Raw genomic sequence first — 22442 nt, forward strand, 5'->3', positions numbered from 1 at the left:
ATATGATCATTCCATTCTTGGTATACAATCAGTAACTCACAATATCATCACATAGTTGTATATTCATTACCATGATCATTTCTTAGAACATTAACATCAATTCAGAAAAAGAAATAAAAATATAAAAGAAAAAAATTCATATACACCATACCCCTCCCTTTCATTGATCACTAGCATTTCAGTCTACTAAATTTATTTTAACATTTGTCCCCCTTATTGTTTATTTATTTATTTTTAATCCATATGTTTTACTCATCTGTCCATAAGGTAGATAAAAGGAGTATCAGACACAAGGTTTTCACAATCACACAGTCATATTTGCGAAAGCTTTATCATTATACAATCATCTTCAACAAACATGGCTACTGGAACACAGCTCTATATTTGCAGGCACTTCCCTCCAGCCTCTCCAATATACCTTAACTAAAAAGGTGATATCTATATAATGCATAAAAATAAACTCCAGGATAACCTCTTGCCCTGTCTGAAATCTCTCAGCCATTGACACTTTATTTTGTGTCATTTCTCTCTTCCTTCTTGGTCGAGAAGGTTTTCTCACTTCCTTGATGCTGAGTCCCAGCTTATTCTAGATTTCTGTCCCATGTTGCCAGGAAGGTTTATACCCCTGGGAGTCATGTCCCACATAGAGAGGCAGTGAGTATGCTTATTGTGTTGGCTGAGAAAGAGGCCACGTCTGAGTGACGAAAGAGGTTCTCTGGGGGTGACTCTTAGGCCTAATTTTTTTTATTTATCTATTTTTAAAAATTTTTTTTACATGGGCAGGCACCGGGAATCGAACCCGGGTCCTCGGGCTTGGCAGGCAAGCATTCTTACCTGCTGAGCCATCATGGCCCGCCCAGGCCTAATTTTAAGTAAGCTTAGTCTATCCTTTGCAGAGATAAGTTTCATAAGAACAGATCCCAAGATTGAGGGCTCGGGCCATTGCTTTGGTTGTCCCCACTGCTTGTGAGAATATCAGGAATTCTCCACATGGGGATGTTGAATTTTCCCCCTTTCTCGCCATTCCCCCAAAGGGACTTTGCAAATACTTTTTTATTCACTGTTCAAATCACTCTGGGATTTATTGGGGCATCACTCTGGACAAACCTACAAAATCTCATACCCTATTCAAGGTTCCATGCACTTACGGTGTTCAGTTAAACTGTCCACTTAAGTTATATTAGGAAGTGCACTAGTCAAAATATAAATTTCGTACCAAATAAACATTTTTTTCCAATAGTCTCACACATAAGTTAAAATTTTAAAATATTATTTACCATCTGTTTTCAGCACCATGCAGTATTGACATTCCTTTGTTCTTCCTCATGCAAAAACATTTTTAAATTTGTACATTTAGTGACTATCATTATACACTCTAGGCATTCCTGTATTATACCATCTCAGTCTTTATCATCTATCTTTCCTTCTGAATTCATTTGTACCCCCAGCCCTCCTCCCTCTATCCTTCTCACATTCACCTTCATTCAATATACTAACATTATTGTATTACAGTTAGATAGTATTGTGCTATCCATTTCTAAATTTTTACAATCAGTCCTGTTGCACAATCTATATCCCTTCAGTTCCAGTTACCCAATATCTACCCTGTTTCTATCTCCTGATGGTCTCTGTTCTTAGATGAAATTCTCCAAGTTCATTCACTAATGTTAATTCATATCAGTGATACTATACAATATTTATTCTTTTGTTTCTGGCTAATCTCACTCAGCATAATGTCCTTAGGTCCATCCATGTTGTTACATACTTCATAACTTTATTCTGTCTTACAACTGCATAATATTCCATCATATGTATATACCACAGCTTGTTTAGCCACTCATGTGTTGATAGACATTTGGGCTGTTTCCATCTTTTGGCAATTGTAAACAGTACTGCTATAAACATTGCTGTGCAAATGTCTGTTTGTGTCCTTGCCCTCATGTCCTCTGAGTAGATACGTAGCAATGGTATTGCCAGATCATATGGCAATTCTATACTTAGCTTCCTGAGGAACCACCAAACTGCCTTCCACAAATGTACTGTTTGACATCCCCACCAACAGTGGGTAAGCGTGCCTCTTTCTCCACATCCTCTCCAGCACTTGTCGTTTTCTGTTTTATGGATGATGGCCATTCTGGTGGGTATGAGGTGATATCTCATTGTGGTTTTGATTCGCATTTCCCTAATAACCTGGGAAGTTGAGCATCTTTTCATGTGCCTTTTGGCCATTTGTATTTCCTCTTCTGAGAATTGTCTGTTCAGGTCTTTTGCCCATTTTGTAATTGAATTTCTGTGTTTTTGCTGCTGAGTTGAACAATCTCTTTATATATTCTGGATACTAGACCTTTATCTGATATATCATTTCCAAATATTGTCTCCTGTGGTAGTTAGATTCAGTTGTCAACTTGGCCAGGTGAAGGTGCCTAGTTCTGTTGCTGTGCCCATGAGCCAACGGTATGTGAACCTCATCTGTTGCTGATTTACATCTGCAGTCGGATAAGAGGCATGCCAGCTGCAATGAAGGATGTTTGACTTAATTGGCTGGTACTTAAATGAAAGACCGCAATGTAGCACAGCCCAAGCAGCTCGGCATTCCTCATCTCGGCACTTGCAGCTCAGCCCAGGCCTTTGGAGATGCAGAAAGAAGCCACCCCGGGGAAAGTTGTTGGAACCCAGGGGCCTGGAGAGAAGGCCAGCAGAGACCATCCTGTGCCTTCCCACGTAAGAAAGAACCTCAGTGGATAGTTAGCTGCCTTTCCTCTGAAGAACTAACAAAATAAATCTCCTTTTATTAAAGCCAATCCGTCTCTGGTGTGTTGCATTCCGGCAGCTAGCAAACTAGAACATCTCCTATTGTGTAGGCTTTTTTCCTTTCTTGACGAAGTTTTTTGATGCACAAAAGTGTTTAATTTTGAGGAGTTCCCATTTATCTGTTTCTTTCTTCAATGCTCGTGCTTTGCGTGTAAGATCTAGGAACCCACCTCCTATTATAAGATTTATAAGATATTTCCCTACATTTTCTTCTAAAACTTTTATGATCTTAGATCTAATGTTTAGGTCTTTGATCCATTTTGAGTTAATTTTTGTGTAGCGTGTGAGATATGGACCCTCTTTCATTCTTTTGCATGTGGATATCCAGTTCTCTAGGCACCATTTATCAAAGGGGCTATTCTGTCCCAGGTGAGTTGACTTGACTGTCTTATCAAAAGATCAGTTGCCCATAGATGAGAGGGTCTGTATCTGAACACTCTATTCAATTCCACTGGTCAGTATTTCTATCTTTTTGCCAGTACCATGCTGTTTTGACCACTGTAGCTTCATAATACGCCTTAAAGTCCGGTAGTGTGAGTACTCCGACTTCATTTTTCTTTCTCCATATTTTTAGCTGTTTGGGGCACCCTACCTCTGTTTATCCTTGGTCTAAGATGTGCCTCCTTTAGATAGCATATAGATGGGTCCTGTTTTTTAATCCATTCTGCCAGTCAGTGTTTTTTTTTTTTTTTTGGCTTGTTCTGCCTTAATGATTCTTTTTATTTTTTATTTTTTTTTATTTTTTTTTTATTAACGGAAAGAAAAAAAAAAAGAAATTAACACAACATTTAGAAATCATACCATTCTACATATGCACTCAGTAATTCTTAACATCATCACATAGATGCATGATCATTGTTTCTTAGTACATTTGTATCGGTTTAGAGGAACTAGCAACACAACAGAAAAAGATATAAAATGTTAATATAAAGAAAAGAAATAAAAGTAGTAGTAATAGTAAAAAACATCAACAACAAACAAACCAACAAGCAAACAAAAACAAAAAAAACCCTATAGCTCAGATGCAGCTTCATTCAGTATTTTAACATGATTACTTTACAATTAGGTATTATTGTGCTGTCCATTTTTGAGTTTTTGTATCTAGTCCTGTTGCACAGTCTTTATCCCTTCACCTTCAATTACCCATTGTCTTACCCTGTTTCTAACTACTGCTGAACTCTGTTACCAATGACATATTTCAAGTTTATTCTCGAATGTCCGTTCACATCAGTGGGACCATACAGTATTTGTCCTTTAGTTTTTGGCTGGATTCACTCAGCATAATATTCTCTAGGTCCATCCATGTTATTACATGGTTCATAAGTTTATCTTGTCTTAAGGCTGCATAATATTCCATCGTATGTATATACCACAGTTTGTTTAGCCACTCTTCTGTTGATGGAGATTTTGGCTGTTTCCATCTCTTTGCAATTGTAAATAACGCTGCTATAAACATTGGTGTGCAAATGTCCGTTTGTGTCTTTGCCCTTAAGTCCTTTGAGTAGATACCTAGCAATGGTATTGCTGGGTCGTATGGCAATTCTATATTCAGCTTTTTGAGGAACCGCCAAACTGCCTTCCACAGTGGTTGCACCCTTTGACATTCCCACCAACAGTGGATAAGTGTGCCTCTTTCTCCGCATCCTCTCCAGCACTTGTCATTTTCTGTTTTGTTGATAATGGCCATTCTGGTGGGTGTGAGATGATATCTCATTGTGGTTTTGATTTGCATTTCTCTAATGGCCAGGGACATTGAGCATCTCTTCATGTGCCTCTTGGCCATCCGTATTTCTTCTTCTGGTAGGTGTCTGTTTAAGTCTTTTTCCCATTTTGTAATTGGGTTGGCTGTCTTTTTGTTGTTGAGTTGAATAATCTCTTTATAAATTCTGGATACTAGACCTTTATCTGATATGTCATTTCCAAATATTGTCTCCCATTGTGTAGGCTGTCTTTCTACTTTCTTGATGAAGTTCTTTGATGCACAAAAGTGTTTAATTTTGAGGAGCTCCCATTTATTTATTTCCTTCTTCAGTGTTCTTGCTTTAGGTTTAAGGTCCATAAAACCACCTCCAGTTGTAAGATCCATAAGATATCTCCCAACATTTTCCTCTGTCTGTTTTATGGTCTTAGACCTAATGTTTAGATCTTTGATCCATTTTGAGTTAACTTTTGTATAGGGTGTGAGAGATGGGTCTTTTTTCATTCTTTTGCATATGGATATCCAGTTCTCTAGGCACCATTTATTGAAGAGACTGCTCTGTCCCAGGTGAGTTGGCTTGACTGCCTTATCAAAGATCAAATGTCTATAGATGAGAGGGTCTATATCTGAGCACTCTATTCGATTCCATTGGTCGATATATCTATCTTTATGCCAATACCATGCTGTTTTGACCACTGTGGCTTCATAATATGCCTTAAAGTCAGGCAGCGCGAGACCTCCAGCTTCGTTTTTTTTCCTCAAGATGTTTTTAGCAATTCGGGGCACCCTGCCCTTCCAGATAAATTTGCTTATTGGTTTTTCTATTTCTGAAAAATAAGTTGTTGGGATTTTGATTGGTATTGCATTGAATCTATAAATCAATTTAGGTAGGATTGACATCTTAACTATATTTAGTCTTCCAATCCATGAACACGGTATGCCCTTCCATCTATTTAGGTCTTCTGTGATTTCTTTTAACAGTTTTTTGTAGTTTTCTTTATATAGGTTTTTTGTCTCTTTGGTTAAATTTATTCCTAGGTATTTTATTCTTTTAGTTGCGATTGTAAATGGGATTCGTTTCTTGATTTCCACCTCAGCTTGTTCATTACTAGTGTATAGAAAAGCTACAGATTTTTGAATGTTGATCTTGTAGCCTGCTACTTTGCTGTACTCATTTATTAGCTCTAGTAATTTTGTTGTGGATTTTTCTGGGTTTTCTAGATATAGTATCATATCGTCTGCAAACAGTGATAGTTTTACTTCTTCCTTTCCAATTTTGATGCCTTGTATTTCTTTTTCTTGCCTAATTGCTCTGGCTAGAACTTCCAACACAATGTTGAATAATAGTGGTGATAGTGGACATCCTTGTCTTGTTCCTGATCTTAGGGGGAAAGTTTTCAATTTTTCCCCATTAAGGATGATATTAGCTGTGGGTTTTTCATATATTCCCTCTATCATTTTAAGAAAGTTCCCTTGTATTCCTATCTTTTGAAGTGTTTTCAGCAGGAAAGGATGTTGAATCTTGTCAAATGCCTTCTCTGCATCAATTGAGATGATCATGTGATTTTTGTGCTTTGATTTGTTGATATGGTGTATTACATTAATTGATTTTCTTATGTTGAACCATCCTTGCATACCTGGGATGAATCCTACTTGGTCATGATGTATAATTCTTTTAATGTGTTGTTGGATACGATTTGCTAGAATTTTATTGAGGATTTTTGCATCTGTATTCATTAGAGAGATTGGTCTGTAGTTTTCTTTTTTTGTAATATCTTTGCCTGGTTTTGGTATGAGGGTGATGTTGGCTTCATAGAATGAATTAGGTAGTTTTCCCTCCACTTCGATTATGTTGAAGAGTTTGAGGAGAGTAGGTACTAATTCTTTCTGGAATGTTTGATAGAATTCACATGTGAAGCCGTCTGGTCCTGGACTTTTCTTTTTAGGGAGCTTTTGAATAACTAATTCAATCTCTTTACTTGTGATTGGTTTGTTGAGGTCGTCTATTTCTTCTTGAGTCAAAGTTGGTTGTTCATGTCTTTCCAGGAACCTGTCCATTTCTTCTAAATTGTTGTATTTATTAGCGTAAAGTTGTTCATAGTATCCTGTTATTACCTCCTTTATTTCTGTGAGGTCAGTAGTTATGTCTCCTCTTTCATTTCTAATCTTATTTATTTGCATCCTCTCTCTTCTTCTTTTTGTCAATCTTGCTAAGGGCCCATCAATCTTGTTGATTTTCTCATAGAACCAACTTCTGGTCTTATTGATTTTCTCTATTGTTTTCATGTTTTCAATTTCATTTATTTCTGCTCTAATCTTTGTTATTTCTTTCCTTTTGCTTGCTTTGGGATTAGTTTGCTGTTCTTTCTCCAATTCTTCCAAGTGGACAGTTGATTCCTGCATTTTTGCCTTTTCTTCTTTTCTGATAAAGGCATTTAGGGCAATAAATTTCCCTCTTAGCACTGCCTTTGCTGCGTCCCATAAGTTTTGATATGCTGTGTCTTCATTTTCATTTGCCTCTAGGTATTTACTAATTTCTCTTGCAATTTCTTCTTTGACCCACTTGTTGTTTAAGAGTGTGTTGTTGAGCCTCCATGTATTTATGAATTTTCTGGCACTACGCCTATTATTGATTTCCAACTTCATTCCTTTATGATCCGAGAAAGTGTTGTGTATGATTTCAATATTTTTAAATTTGTTAAGACTTGCTTTGTGACCCAGCATATGGTCTATCTTTGAGAATGATCCATGAGCACTTGAAAAAAAGGTGTATCCTGCTGTTGTGGGATGTAATGTCCTATAAATGTCTGTTAAGTCAAGTTCATTTATAGTAATATTCAGGTTCTCTATTTCTTTATTGATCCTCTGTGTAGATGTTCTGTCCATTGATGAGAGTGGTGAATTGAAGTCTCCAACTATTATGGTATATGTGTCTATTTCCCTCTTCAGTGTTTGCAGTGTATTCCTCACGTATTTTGGGACATTCTGGTTCGGTGCATAAATATTTATGATTGTTATATCTTCTTGTTTAATTGTTCCTTTTAATAGTATATAGTGTCCTTCTTTGTCTCTTTTAACTGTTTTACATTTGAAGTCTAATTTGTTGGATATTAGTATAGCCACTCCTGCTCTTTTCTGGTTGTTGTTTGCATGAAATATCTCTTCCCAACCTTTCACTTTCAACCTATGTTTATCTTTGGGTCTAAGATGTGTTTCCTGTAGACAGCATATAGAAGGATCCTGTTTTTTAATCCATTCTGCCAGTCTATGTCTTTTAATTGGGGAATTCAGTCCATTGACATTTAGAGTTATTACTGTTTGGATAATATTTTCCTCTACCATTTTGCCTTTTGTATTATATATATCATATCTGACTTTCCTTCTTTCTACACTTTTCTCCATGTCTCTCTCTTCTGTCTTTTTGTATCTGACTCTAGTGCTTCCTTTAGTATTTCTTGCAGAGCTGGTCTCTTGGTCACAAATTCTCTTAGTGACTTTTTGTCTGAGAATGTTTTAATTTCTCCCTCATTTTTGAAGGACAATTTTGCTGGATATAGGAGTCTTGGCTGGCAGTTTTTCTCTTTTAGTAACTTAAATATATCATCCCACTGTCTTCTAGCTTCCATGGTTTCTGCTGAGAAATCTACACATAGTCTTATTGGGTTTCCCTTGTATGTGACGGATTGTTTTTCTCTCGCTGCCTTCAAGATCCTCTCTTTCTCTTTGACCTCTGACATTCTAACTAGTAAGTGTCTTGGGGAACGCCTATTTGTGTCTAATCTCTTTGGGGTGCACTGCACTTCTTGGATCTGTAATTTTAGGTCTTTCATAAGAGTTGGGAAATTTTCAGTGATAATTTCTTCCATTAGTTTTTCTCCTCCTTTTCCCTTCTCTTCTCCTTCTGGGATACCCACTACACGTATATTTGTACGGTTCACATTGTCCTTGAGTTCCCTGATACCTTGTTCAAATTTTTCCATTCTTTTCCGGATAGTTTCTGTTTCTTTTTGGAATTCAGATGTTTCATCCTCCAAATCACTAATTCTATCTTCTGTTTCTTTAAATCTGTCATTGTAGGTATCCATTGTTTTTTCCATCTTTTCTACTTTATCTTTCACTTCCATAAGTTCTGTGATTTGTTTTTTCAGTTTTTCTATTTCTTCTTTATGTTCAGCCCATGTCTTCTTCATGTCCTCCCTCAATTTATCGATTTCGTTTTTGAAGAGGTTTTCCATTTCTGTTCGTATATTCAGCATTAGTTGTTTCAGCTCCTGTATCTCATTTGAACTATTGGTTTGTTCTTTTGACTGGGCCATATGTTCAATTTTCTGAGCGTGATCCGTTATCTTCTGCTGGCGTCTGGGCATTTAGTCAGATTTCCCCGGGTGTTCGACCCCACAGGTTGAAAGATTTTTCTGTGCAATCTTTGGGTTCTGTTCTTCCTATCCTGCCCAGTAGGTGGCACTCGTGGCACACGCCTGTCTGTGGGTTCCACCAGCGAAAGTTGCTGTGGGTCCCTCAACTCTGGAAAACTCTCGCCGTAGGGGAGGTTCGGCAACCGAAGCGTCTTGGAAGAATGCCAGCCGGCCCGGGGTTCCAAACGCGGGGAGGGTCGCCGGCCGTCGCAGCACAGGAGAGCGTCCGGCCAAATTAGCCAGTCGGCCCGGGGCACCAAGCGTGGCGGGAGGGCGCCAGCTGTCGCAGCCCGGGAGAGTACACTGTTCCCAGCCGACGGGGGAGTCACGTGTTTGGAAGGGATCCCCCGGTCACTGTTCTCCGCAGTCTGGGGATTTCCGACCCAACTATCTCAGTTGTTCCGGGGGGGCTCGTGTGGTGGGGGCACCAGCCGCCGCGGCCTAAGGGGACCGCCTGTCCAATTCTACCAGCTGGCACAGGAAGGTGGAAGGGAGGGACTCCGGTCGCTTGCCGTCCCACCCAGGAAAGCCCATGCCCCTTGGTGATCTCACCGGAGCTGGTTCTCCCAGATAGTCAGCCATTCCAGGATGGGGTACGCTGTCCCTTTGATCTCTCTCGTGGTTCCGGGAGCTGCTCTGTATTATCTTCACTCCCCCAGTAGCTGTTCTGGAGGAGGAAAGGTGAGGGCGGCAAGGCTGTCGAGGCTGGTGGCGGAGGAGCACGGTGAAGGCGGGGGAAGAGGGCACCGTGGTGGTTGGAGAGCAGCCGGAGCAGGCGGAGAAAGAGAGGGGAGAAGGAGGGCGGGCGGCTCGGCTGCTGCGGGGGCGTGGGCGCCGCACGGCGGGCCGGCGGAGAAAGAGAGGGGAGAAGGAGGGCGGGCGGCTCGGCTGCTGCGGGGGCGTGGGCGCCGCACGGCGGGCCGGCGGAGAAAGAGAGGGGAGAAGGAGGGCGGGCGGCTCGGCTGCTGCGGGGGCGTGGGCGCCGCGCGGCGGGCCGGCGGAGAAAAACAGTCAGTGTTTTTTGATGAGGGAATTTAATCATTAACATTTACTGTTATTACTATAAGGTCAGTACTTTCTTCTACCATTTTGTCTTTTGGATTTTGTATGTCATATCTAATTTTCCTTCTTTTTACCCTTACACATAGTCTTCATTTCTACACTCTTCTCCTCACCTCTCTCCCCTGTCTTTTTCTTATCTGTCTCTAGTGTTCCCTTTAGTATTTCTTACAGAATTGGTCTCTTGGTCACAAATTCTCTCAGTGATTTTTTGTCTGAAAATGTTTTAATTTCCCCTTCATTTTTGAAGGACAGTTTTGCTGGATATAGAATTCTTGGTTGGCAAGTTTTCTCTTTTTGTAGCTTAAATATATCGTGCCACTCTCTTCTCACCTCTCTCGTTTCTGTTGAGAAATCTACACATAGTCTTATTGAGCTTCCCTTGTATGTGATAGATTGCTTTTCTCTTGCTGCTTTCAAGATTCTCTCTTTTTCTTTGACATCTGACATTCTGATTAGTAAGTGTCTTGGCATCTATTTGGATCTATTCTCTTTGGAGTACACTGCATTTCTTGGATCTGTAATTTTAAGTCTTTCATAAGAGTTAGGAAATTTTCAGTGATAATTTCCTCCATTAGTTTTTCTCCTCCTTTTCCCTTCTCTTCTCTGTCTGGGACACCCACAACACATATATTTGTGCACTTCATGTTGTCATTCAGTTCCCTGAGTCCCTGCTCATATTTTTCTATTCTATTCTGTTCCCTATATTTTCTTTTGCTTGTCGGATTTCAGCTGTCCCGTCCTCCAGTTCACTAATCCTGTCTTCTGCCTCTTGAAATCTAACATTGTAGGTTTCCATTGTTTTTTTTCATCTCTTCTACTGTGCCTTTCATTCCCATAAGTTCCATGATTTGTTTTTTCAGACTGTCAATTGCTTCTTTTTGTTCATTTCTTGCCTTCTGTTCTAGTTTGCCAGCTGCTGGAATACAATATACCAGAAACGGAATGGCTTTTAAAAAGGGGAATTTAATAAGTTGCTCGTTTGCAGGTCTAAGGCCGAGAAAATGTCCCAGTTAAAGCAAGTCTATAGAAATGTCCCATCAAAGACATTGAGGGAAAAATACCTTGGTTCAAGAAGGCCGATGAAGTTCCGGGTCTCTCTCTCTCAGTGAAAAGGCACATGGCGAACACAGTCAGGGTTTCACTCTCATCTGGAAAGGCACATGGTGAACACGATCAGGGCTCCTGTCTCATCTTGAAGGGCACTTGGCAAACATGGCATCATCTGCTAGCTTCTTCTGGCTTCCTGTTTCATGCAGCTCCCCAGGAGACATTTTCCTTCTTCATCTCCAAAGGTTGTCAAACATACAATACTGAATAGGGATTGGGAGAAATGACTGCCTTTACAAAATGGAATTAGGATTAAAACATGGCTTTTCTAGGGTACATACATCATTTCAAACCAGCACACCTTCTTTATATCCACCTTCAATTCATTGATTTGATTTTTGATGAGGTTTTCCATGTCTGTTAGAACACCCTGAATTAATTGTTTAAACTCCTGTATCTCATTTGAATTGTTGGTTTATTCCTTTGACTGGGCCATATCTTCAGTTTTCCTAGTATGGTTCTTTTTTTTTTTGCTGGCATCTAGGCATTTAATTTCCTTAATTAGTTTATTGTGGAGATTGTTTTCACTTTTTTTACCTAAGATTTTCTTGCTGGATGACTTTGTTGTCTATTTGTTCTTTGACATTCAGTTCAGCTTATTCTATACCTCTACTTAGGTTTTGTTTAACAGATCAGAATTTTTCAATTGTTGTTTTCTTGTTTCTTGCCCAGCCTGTGGTTTTTTTTCCCCCTTTGGAGGGTCTACTTAGGTATTACAGACCCCAGTCAGTTTTTCCCAGACCAACTGGCCTCCTTTCAGGATAAAAGAGTCACCTGCATCAGTTTTTCTGAGGGTGAGACCCAGCAGGTTGAAAGGCTTTCCTGTGAAGCCTCTGGACTCAGTGTTTTTCCTATCCTGCCTGGTATGTGGTGCTTGTCTGCCTGTGGTTCCCACCAGCGTAAGGTGATGTGGTACCTTTAACTTCAGCAAACTCTCCCTGCCGGGGGTGTGGGTGAGACAGAGGAGAGGTGGTAGGCTGGCTTTAATTGCTTCAGTTTTCCAGATCCTGGGGTCTGAATTCCTTGAGGGAGGGAATCCATTTGAAGCTGTGCCCCACCCTCTCCTGTGGAAGGCACAGGCTTCAGACAAACTCTCAAACAAGCTTAATTTTGCCCATGCTGGGGCAGTTGGAGCCTGAGAAACCCTGCATCTGTATCCAAAGCATAGTCAAGCCATAGAACCACAGCCACAAAAAGGAAAAAGAAAAATCCTTTGTAGAGCAGGATCCCTGTTCCTTAGGCTTGCCAATCAAGAGCTTAAGTTGGTATGTTGCTTTGTGTATCTCCAGGTCCTATGTGCCCCCTCCTTTTGTTCAGGGCCCAGACCCTTTCGAGTATTATGTACTATCTGATTAAAAAAAAAACCTCTCTTTTTTTTTTCCCGGTCAGCCCTGCCCCTCTGTGCCAGGGCAAAAACCAGCAACCTCAGCTTTTACTCAAGGTTCAGCTGAGCTGGGGGCCTATTTTTAGTAGTCAGAATTTGTTAATTAATTCCACAATTGGAGCTGGTTGCACTCAGCCCCTGCTATTAGTCAAGTCTCTTTCCTTTTCCCTTTGGGAAGCAGCCTGTGGGGGAGGGGTGTCCCCCCCACAACTTGGGGGACTCACGGTTCTGGGTGGGCTCGCAGCTGGTCCAGCTTGTCCAGAAAGGTGTACACTCGGTGTTCCGTCAGTGATGTGACCCCTGCAGTTGTTCTGTATTGTTCCTGGCTATTTACTAGCTGTTCGTGAGGACGAACTAAATCCCACACCTCGTTAAGCCCCCATCTTGGCCCTAGAATCCAAGACTGTATATTTGTGCAGTTACTTTTTTTTTTTTTAATTTTTTTTAAATACCAAAAAACACCAAACAAATGCAAACATTGTAACTTTTGACCATTCTGTTCTACATGTATAATCAGTAATTCACAATATCATCACATAGTTGCATTATTCATTATCATGATCATTTCTTGGAAATTTGCATCTATTCAGAAAAAGAAAAAGAACAGAAAAAAATTCATACATACCATACCCCCCACCCCTCCCCCTCACCAGTCCGCAGCATTTCAATCTAAATTTATTTTAACATTTGTTCCCCCTATTATTCATCTTTATTCCATATGTTTCACTCGTCTGTTGATAAGGTAGATAAAGAGAGCATCAGACACAAGGTTTTCACAATCACGCAGTCACATTGTGAAAGCTCTATCATTATGCAATCATCTTCAAGAAACCTGGTTACTGGAACACAGCTCTACATTTTCAGGCAGTTCCCTCCAACCTCTCTACTACATCTTGACTAACAGGTGATATCTATTTAATGCATAAGAATTAACCTCCAGGGTAACCTCTTGACTGTTTGGAATCTCTTAGCCATTGACACTTTATTTTGTCTCATTTCACTCTTCCCCCTTTTGGTCAAGAAGGTTTTCTCAGTCCCTTGATCCTGAGTCTCAGCTTATTCCAGGATTTCTGTCCCGCATTGCTGGGAAGATCCACACCCCTGGGAGTCATGTCCCACGTAGACAGAGGAGTGAGTTTGCTTGTTGTGTTGGCTGGAGAGAGAGGCCACATCTGAGCAACAAAAGAGGTCCTCTTGGGGGTGACTCATAGGCCTAATTTTAAGTACTTGACCTATCCTTTGTGGGGTTAAGTTTCATATGAACAAACCCCAAGATTGGTGGTTCAGCCTATAGCTTTGATTATCTGCACTGCTTGTGAGAATATCAAGAATTCAACTTGGGGAACTTGAATTTTCCCCTGTGCAGTCACTTTTGATTTTAGCTCTTAATTCTTTTTTTGGGGGGTGGTGCATGGGCTGGGAATTGAACCTGGGTCTCTTGCATGGCAGGCGAGCATTCTACCACTGAGCTCTGTCTTCTTTTTAAGTTAGGTGTTTAGAGCAATACATTTCCATCTCACTGTCTTTGCTGTATCCCATAAATTTTAATATATTCTGTTCTCATTTTCATAGATCTTAAGATATTTACTAATTATCCTTGCAGTTTCTTGTTTGACCCACTGATGTTTAAGAGTGTGTTTTGTAACCTCCGTATATTTGTAAGTTTCCCATTCTCTGCCTGTTATTAATTCCCAGCTTCATTCCATTATGATCAAAGTGCTTTGTGTAACTTTCAGCTTTTTAAATTTATTGAGACTTGATTTTTTGGCCCAACATATAATCTATCCTGGAGAATGATCCATGGTCAGTTGAGAAGAATATATATCCTGCTGTATAGGAGTATAATGTTCTGTAAAGGTCTGTTAGGTCTAGTCCATTTATCATTTCATTCAAGTTCTTTGTTTCTTTATTGATCCTCTGTCTAGATATTCTATTTATGAAAGTGGTATATTGAAGTCTCCAAATATTATTGTGGAGATGTCTCCTTCTCCCTTCAGTTTTGCCAGTGTTTGTGTGTAGTTAGATTCATAAATATTTATGATTGTTTTTTCTTCTTGGTGGATTGCCCCTTTTATTAATATATAATGTCCTTCCTTGTCTTTTATAATGTTTTTGTATTTAAAGTCTGTTTTATCTGATACTAGCATAGCTACCCCAGCTAATTTTTTGTTATTGTTTGCATGGAATATCTTTTTCCAGCCTTTCACTTTCAACCTATTTGTATTCTTGGGTCTATCTGATTCTCTAGTAGGTAATATTTGTGGATCATATTTTTCAAATCCACTCTACCAATCTATGTCTTTTGATGAGAGTGTTTAATCCATGAATATTCAATATTGTTACTATGAAAGCAGTACTTTAAACATTTTACCCTTTGGCTTTTATATGACATGTTTTTGTCTCTCTTTTTATCCTTTCAGGTACCCTTACTGAAAGTTTTCATTCCTATACTCCTCTGCTAGCCTTTCTCTCTTGTCTTTTCTATTTAGCTGGCAGAATTCCATTTCATATTTCTTGTAGGGCAGGACCCTTGTAACAAACTCTCTCAGCTTCTGTTTTTTAATAAATATTTTAGATTCTCCCTCAGTTTTTGAAGGACAGTTTTACCAGATAAAGAATTCTTGGCTGCCAGAAGTTATATTTCAGGACCTTAAATATATCCTACCACTGCCTTCTCATTTCTGTGCTCTCTGATGAGAAATCAGGACTTAATCTTATTACAGTTCCCTTGTATGTGATGCATTGCTTTTCTCTTGCTACTTTCAGAATCTTCTCTTTATCTTTGGCAGTTGACATTCTGATTAGTTTGTCTCGGAGTCAGTCTCCTAGGGTTTGTTCTGTTTAGAGTACATTTTTCTTCTTGGACTTGAATCCCTATGTTTTTCAGGAGAGTTGGGAAATTTTTTGCCATTATTTCCTTTAATATTCTTTCTGCCCCTTTTCCCTTCTCTTTTCCTTTTGGAACACCCATGATGCATATGTTTGTGAGCTGCATGTTGTCATTCACTTCCCTGAGGCCCTGTCCAAGGTTTTCCATTTTTTTCACTGTTCTTTTGTCTGTTCGATTTCAGCCATGTCTTCTCAGTTGTTGATCATTTTTTCTGCCTGTTCATATCTGCTGTTGCATCACTTTAGCATATTTTTAATCTCATCTATTGTACCTTTCATTCCCATAAAATCTATTACTTTTCTTTGCATGCTTTGAAATTCTTCTTTATGTTCATCCAGTGTCTTTGTAATATCCTTTATTTCTTTAGGCATGTTTTCCTTCATCTCCTTGAATTGGTTTAGGAGAGTTGTTTGAATATCTTTGATAAGCTGTTCCAATTCTGTATCTCCTCCCACTTTTTAATTTGCTCCTTTGAATGGGCCATGTCTTCTTGTAACTTAGTATGGCTTGTAATTTTTTCTTTATATCTGGCTTCTGATTAGGTTGATAAGATTATTCTGAAGACTGGTTTCCCTCTCTTGTCTAAGTTTTGTTGTTGCTTGGTTTCCTGTTAGAACACTTTTTTGGCACTGGGACATGAGTATTTCCCATGAGGTGTTCTTGGCAGAGGAGTGAGTTTTGCCAGTCTTCATTCCATCATCTTCTACTTTAGAGATGATTAATGCAAATTTGTGGGATCACCATCAGTTGATGTACTTTTAGCTGGCATGATGCTGTAGATTCACGTCTGTCTGGAAACTTCATGATATTCCTGCACCTATATGGACTTCCCTATGTCAGCAGGGTCTGACCCTATGCTCCCTGTGACAAGACTCAAGATGAGATCTGACTTCTGAACACATCACTAAGTATTGACTTGCCTAGAAAAGCTTCTGATATAGACTATTACTGAGTAGCAGCTGGGTTCCAGGACAAAGCACAACACAGATCTAGGCATATTATCCCCAACCAAAGATCTGATTTTCAGCACTCCATCTGAGCACTGTGACTATCAGTCTCCTTATTGCCCTGCTTGCAGTTATATCTTTCTCAATGACTTAAATTTTCCTTCTTCATGTAACAAGGACATAATTTTATGGCTTTTCATATGATGTAAATCCAATCAAGAAATGTTTTATTAAGACTCGTATGGGAGGCGAAAGCAGTAAATGTAGCAAATGGAAAAGCAACCCCTAGAATATCCATCTAAGATCATGGAAAGTTTTTAGTATCATTTTACAGTGTCCTCAAAATACAAAACAAAATATTTTCTATGTTAATTAGAATAATTTCATAAACTAAGCTGTCGATACAAAATATGCAATCTGAGTTTAGTATATATGAACATTCACTCTGATTACACTTTCTGTTTCCTCAGTGGATAGGGAGAGACTTGCGAATGACTAAGGAGAAAAGTGGCAAAATTAGAAAATAGAAATTTTATATTTGATGACTAATTGGAAAAGATATTCATTCGTATACCTTCTAACTGAATTTATAAATCTTCATATTTCCTAAAGGCATGGTGTGTGTTCTGAGAGAAAGTGACAGTAATATTGATTGTCAGGATTTTTTTAGTGTTCTATAAAGTCAGATGCAAACAATGATATTAACATTCCTAGGATATAGCCCCATAGATTTCCATTTCATTATAATGGAAAAATAGTTTCTGCATGTGTGCATTGAGAAATCTGGAGAAAGTTCACCTAGTTACCAAGTTGACATCACATGTTTGAAGTAGGTGGATTTTGGGTCTCTTCTGGTGGGATGCACTGAAGAGAGGCTGACGTCAGGCTGGTGTGTTCCTGTTGGAAGGCAGGCCTGAGTCTGTTCAGGAGGAAGCAGTGGGCAGATCCGGGCTGGAGTCATCTGTGCTTGTCCAATCTGAATTCTGGGATTAGAAAATCCCAATTCCTTCTCTCCACACTTCCTCTCCTTGCTCCAATTGGGAACCTACTTCTGATTTGCTGAACTGATGTCTGTGGACATGACTAAAGAGGTCCCAGTGATGTGGGTGGCTCCCCCATGGATCCTGCAGGACTAAACCCACGGCTTCCCTGTGGAGGCAGTGCCAGGGCTGAGAGAACTCACTTCATTTCTTTTTATTGTCAAATAATATTCCTTTGTATAGATAATACTACATTTTATTTATTCATTCACCAGTTAATGGACATTTGGGTCATTTATACTTTTCAGCTATTATGAATAATGCTGCTATGAACATTTGTGTACAAGTTGTCCTTTTTTTTCCCTAATAGATGAGGGTTCTTTTTAAATATTTAAATTCTGTAATCAGTGACAAAATAAGAACAAAATACATTTGGAAACATAAAAGAGCAAAATACGTTTAGAAAAGGCCATCTTCTATGCCTGCCCTTTCCACTTTGTTCCTTCCTACCCCTGTGGATTTTTTTTTTTAGTGTTTGATTTATTCTTTCATTCTTTTACTATTATTATTAAATTTACTGTTAGTGACATGACTACTTTCACAGTCCAGTGTAACCATCACTAAGCTGCAGAACATTTTCATCCCTCCATTAACCCTTTTTTGATTAGTTATCTTCTTATTCATAAGTGTTTTTGTTTGTTTGTTTTTGCATGGGCAGTATTCTAGTTTGCTAGCTGCCAGAATGCAACACACCAGAGATGGATTGGCTTTTAATAAAAGGGGATTTATTTCATTAGTTCTTCAGAGGAAAGGCAGCTAACTTTCAACTGAGGTTCTTTCTTATGTGGGAAGGCACAGGATGGTCTCTGCTGGCCTTCACTCCAGGCCTCTGGGTTCCAACAACTTTCCCTGGGATGATTTCTTTCTGTATCTCCAAAGACCTGGGCTGAGCTGTGAGTGCTGAGATGAGGTATGTTGAGCTGCTTGGGCTGTGCTGCATTGAGCCCTCTCATTTAAGTACTAGCCAATTAATTCAAACATCATTCACTGCAGCAGGCACCCTCTTAGCCGACTGCAGATGTAATGAGCAACATATGAGGTTCACGTTCCTCTGGCTCATGTCCACAGCAACAGAACCAGGTACCTTCACATGACCAAGTTAACAACTGAATCTAACTACCACAGGCAGGTACTGGGAATTGAACCTGGGTCTCTGGCATGGCAGGCTAGAATTCTACCACTGAGCCACTGTCACACTGCCCCATACGTGTTTTTTATGTGCTCTGGATATAAGTCCTTTATCAGATATGGTTTACAAATAAATATGCTTTCCCCTTCTGTGGCTTATCTTTTCATTTTTTAATGGTATCTTATGAAGCATAAAAGTTTTTAATTTTGATGAAGTCCAATTGGCTAGTTTTTTTTCCTTTATATCTCATACATTTGGTGTCATATCTAAAAGCTCTTTACCTAACTCAAGGGCACAAAAGATTTTTTCCTGTATATTCTTCTAGCAATTTTATAGTTTTGGATATTTTATTTAGGCTGTCATCCATTTTTAGTTCATTGTTATTGATGGTGCTAGGTAATGTGTGACTCTTTTGCATGTGACTATCCAGTTGTCCTTAGCACCATTTGTTAAAAAGGCTACCCTTCTCCTATTGAATACTGTTGGCTCCTTCGTTGAAAATCCATTGACCATAAATGTGATGGTTTACTTCTGTATTCTCATTTCTTCTCCATTGATTTGTCTGTCCTCACTGCCAGTTCTACATTGTCTTGATTACTGTAGCTTTGTACCAAGTTTTGGTATTGGACAGTGTGAGTCCTCCAGCTTTGTTCTTTCTCAAAATTATTTTGGCTGTTCTGGACCCCTGTATTTCTATACGCATTTTAAGGACAACTTGCCAATTTCTACAAAAATGCCTGCAGTGATTTCACTTGGTATTACGTTGAATCTATAGATAAATTTAGGAGAGTTGTCATCTATCTAAACAATATTGAGTCTCAAAGTCCATAAATATAGAATGTCTGTTTATTTGGATCTTCTATAATTTCTCTCACCAATGTTCTGTCATTTTCAGTCTACAAATCTTGCTCTTTTGTTAAATTTATTTCTAATTATTTTATTCTTTTTGATGCTATTGTAAATAGGATTATCCTTTTCATTTCATGTTTGGATTGTTTTTGCTAGTATATAGTAGGAATGCAATTAGTGTTTGTATATTGATTTGGATCCTGTGACCTTGTTTTGTTTTGGTGTGTTCCATAGGAATGTCTACCTATAGGATAATGTCATTTGTGAGTAAAGACAGCTCTACTTCTTCCTTTCCAATCTGAATGCCTTTAATTTCTATTTTTGCCTTACTACATTGGCTAGACTGTCCAGCAAAATGGTAAATAGAAGTGGGGAGAGTGGATATCCTTGTCTAGTTCCCAATGGGAGGGAGAAAGTATGTAGGGCCAATCCTTTTCTGTCTTCTGGTATTTCCTACTGTCTCTTGGTCATCTTTTTTAGCCAGAACCCAGGCTTTGCCTCTAGTCCCTCTCTTGATGCCATCTGTGTAATCCCTGCAGTCTGCCTTCTTAGCTTCTGCCACATCTTTCTCTCTTCCCTTCCTGCCATAGATTCTCGCCCCTCCTGGGCCCCTCCTTGATTGTACTGCTCACCTCAGTCACCTCCTGTCCCTGATTCCACCTGTAAGCAGTCTCCCCTTATATGTCCTGGGCCTGAGAGAGATCTTTCTAAACATATCCCTTCTTTTTTTTTTTTTTTTGAAAGCGCACTGGACTAGGAATTGGTGTTTCCTGCATGGCAGGTGGGAATTCTACCATTAAACTACACTTATACCCCCTTATGCAACTATTTTTTAATGCTTTTTTTTTTAATTAAAAAAATTGTAGGTTTACAGAAAAAAACATGCAGAGAATAGAGTTCCCATCTACAACCCTATTATTAACATCTTGCAATTAGTAACACATTCCTTCTTAATTTGAACCCTTAGTTAAACCTTTTAGTGACACCCTCTTGCCTCCAGGGCAGGGTCCAGTCCCCTTAACATCCTGTAAGCTGCCTTTGGTTGATCTGGTTCCTGGTCCACCTCTGGCATCCCCCTGTCCCATGCTACCCTCTGCATCCTTACTCCAGTGAGCTCCTGAAGGGCCTTGCTCTCACTCATGCCCATGCTTTTGCTTCTGGCCCCTTCCTCTGCCTGGAACAGTCCTCCACTCCTCTCTGTGATTTTCTGACTCCTCTTTGTTCATGCATTTGTTCATTCTTGCAGGAAATGTTTACTGATGCTCTGCTTTGAGCTGGGTACTTTGCTGGGGGCTGGGGCACCATGCTACTTATGACCTTGTCTTTGTGGTGCTCAGAGCCTAATGAGGGAGAAAGTGTTAGATGAGCACTGATGATAGGTCATGATGATAAAACTTTGAGTGAGGATGTCCAGGATACCATCTGGAAGCCCTTCTGGTGCTTGTACCTGTGGGGACCTTCTATGCACCCTTTGTGCCTCTGTCTGTCAAAGCACCTATCCTATTCAGTTCAATCTCCATCTTGTCTTCTTCCCACTTCCACTTTGTGCTTCTGAAGGCAAGACCAATCTTTATATTTTCAGGGCCATGTACAGATAGACTTGGCATGCTTTTTTGTTGACTGAATGAGGCACAGAGTGAGTGAGTGAATTGCTTGTTAACTTCCATGTTCCCAGGATGCTTGTGACCTCTCCTTCACTCTTCAGCTGAATCTTTCTAACACCTTGGTCCTGCTTCTTGTTCCTATTTCCAGGTCTCTCTCCTCCTGGGTGAGCCATTTTTCACCACCAGCCTGCTGCCTTGGCACAACCTGTACTTCTGGTATGTGCGGACTGCCGTGGACCAGCACCTGGGGCCTGGAGCTGTGGTGATGCCCCAGGCTGCATCACTGTATGCCATGATTGTGGAGTTCAGGGTAGGCCACCTAGAGGAACCTTGTTTCTTTGTAGAGACTTCAGGTGCAGATGGGGTACCTGTGGTCTTGAGGATTAGGGTCTTTGCTTTTCTGTATCAGTACTCTGCAGGGGGTGATGTAAGAGGCTTGTCTTTTTTAAAATGCAGTAGTTTAACATATGCAATTGAAATGGCTGTATGTTGTCATTTTACAATTATAGCTTATCTGAGTAATTTAAAAGTATAAAGTAAGAGTTTCAGAAGACATGCTGTGCAGCTTGCTCTACTCTCATTAAGAGCTGAGGTTCCAGTTGTTAAAAGCATTTTGATTGGGAGAGTCAGCTTCTTTATGCAAGAAGTTGAGAAACTATTTAAATTTTCTCATCAAAGCAGAACCACAGTCACAAAGTCATCTTGAGAATGGCATTTTGCATTAAAAGGATTTTGTAATGATTTTAACCTAAACTATAGAGTGACTCTCATTTGGTGTTTCTTTTGTAAGAAGTGTTTTAATCAGTTGTCACTTAGTGGCTCCATTACTTACTTTTTGGACTTTTCTTCTGTGATATTTATTTATATGATCAGGTTCACATGTGAATTCTAGTTTTCATGCCAAAGAGAGAATGTAGAGAATAACACTTATTCCCAAGCATATTATCATAGGAGGCAGAGGACATAAAATCGGTGGCCTAAATGCAACCCTTGGAATCTGTTCTTTTGGTTTCATCCCTCAAAGAGCCTCTTATATATATGTTCGTTGTGTTGAGCCTCTGATATATATATATATTAATTTAAGAAAATAAACAACACTTAGAACTACCAAAAATGGATATCTTAGCTAGCTTAACCATAGGTATATTTAAATAAAGTGTCCACATAATCATTGTAAAACCTGTGTTTGCGCAGTAAGTTTCATAAAGCAATTTAAGATGACAAGGAGAGCCTTCTTAGCACTCCCATCATCCTTGTGCTCTGTTTATAGGCACAGAGCCTTGGAGAGCTAGTTTATAAATTTCTTCCCAAAGATGGTCTGGGCAGGAAGCATGGACACCATAACCCAATAGCTCTGGCTTGGTATCCTGTCAGGATTGGCAGACTCCCATCTCAGAATCAGCTACATACACTGCACTGGATTGTTGGTGTCTCTGAATCCCTTCAGTCTTGGGGGTCTCCGTTTAGGTGTGTGGAAACAAGATGTGCTGTAGAATTGGGGTTGG

At 39.6% G+C, this 22442-nt stretch overlaps 1 protein-coding gene across 9 annotated transcripts in view; it reads left to right on the forward strand.

The window, feature by feature from the left end:
- Nucleotides 1–22442, forward strand: part of PRMT7 (protein arginine methyltransferase 7) — a 110749-nt gene that overhangs the window by 84411 nt on the left and 3896 nt on the right. For all 9 annotated transcript variants that reach the window (XM_077132817.1, XM_077132816.1, XM_077132810.1 and 6 more), the window contains one exon: nucleotides 21086–21247. In XM_077132817.1, the coding sequence (XP_076988932.1) occupies nucleotides 21086–21247 (162 nt within the window). The remainder of the gene's footprint in view (nucleotides 1–21085; nucleotides 21248–22442) is intronic.

This window comes from Tamandua tetradactyla, chromosome 16 (genome assembly GCF_023851605.1).
Source record: "Tamandua tetradactyla isolate mTamTet1 chromosome 16, mTamTet1.pri, whole genome shotgun sequence".
Taxonomy (NCBI): Eukaryota; Metazoa; Chordata; class Mammalia; order Pilosa; family Myrmecophagidae; genus Tamandua; species Tamandua tetradactyla.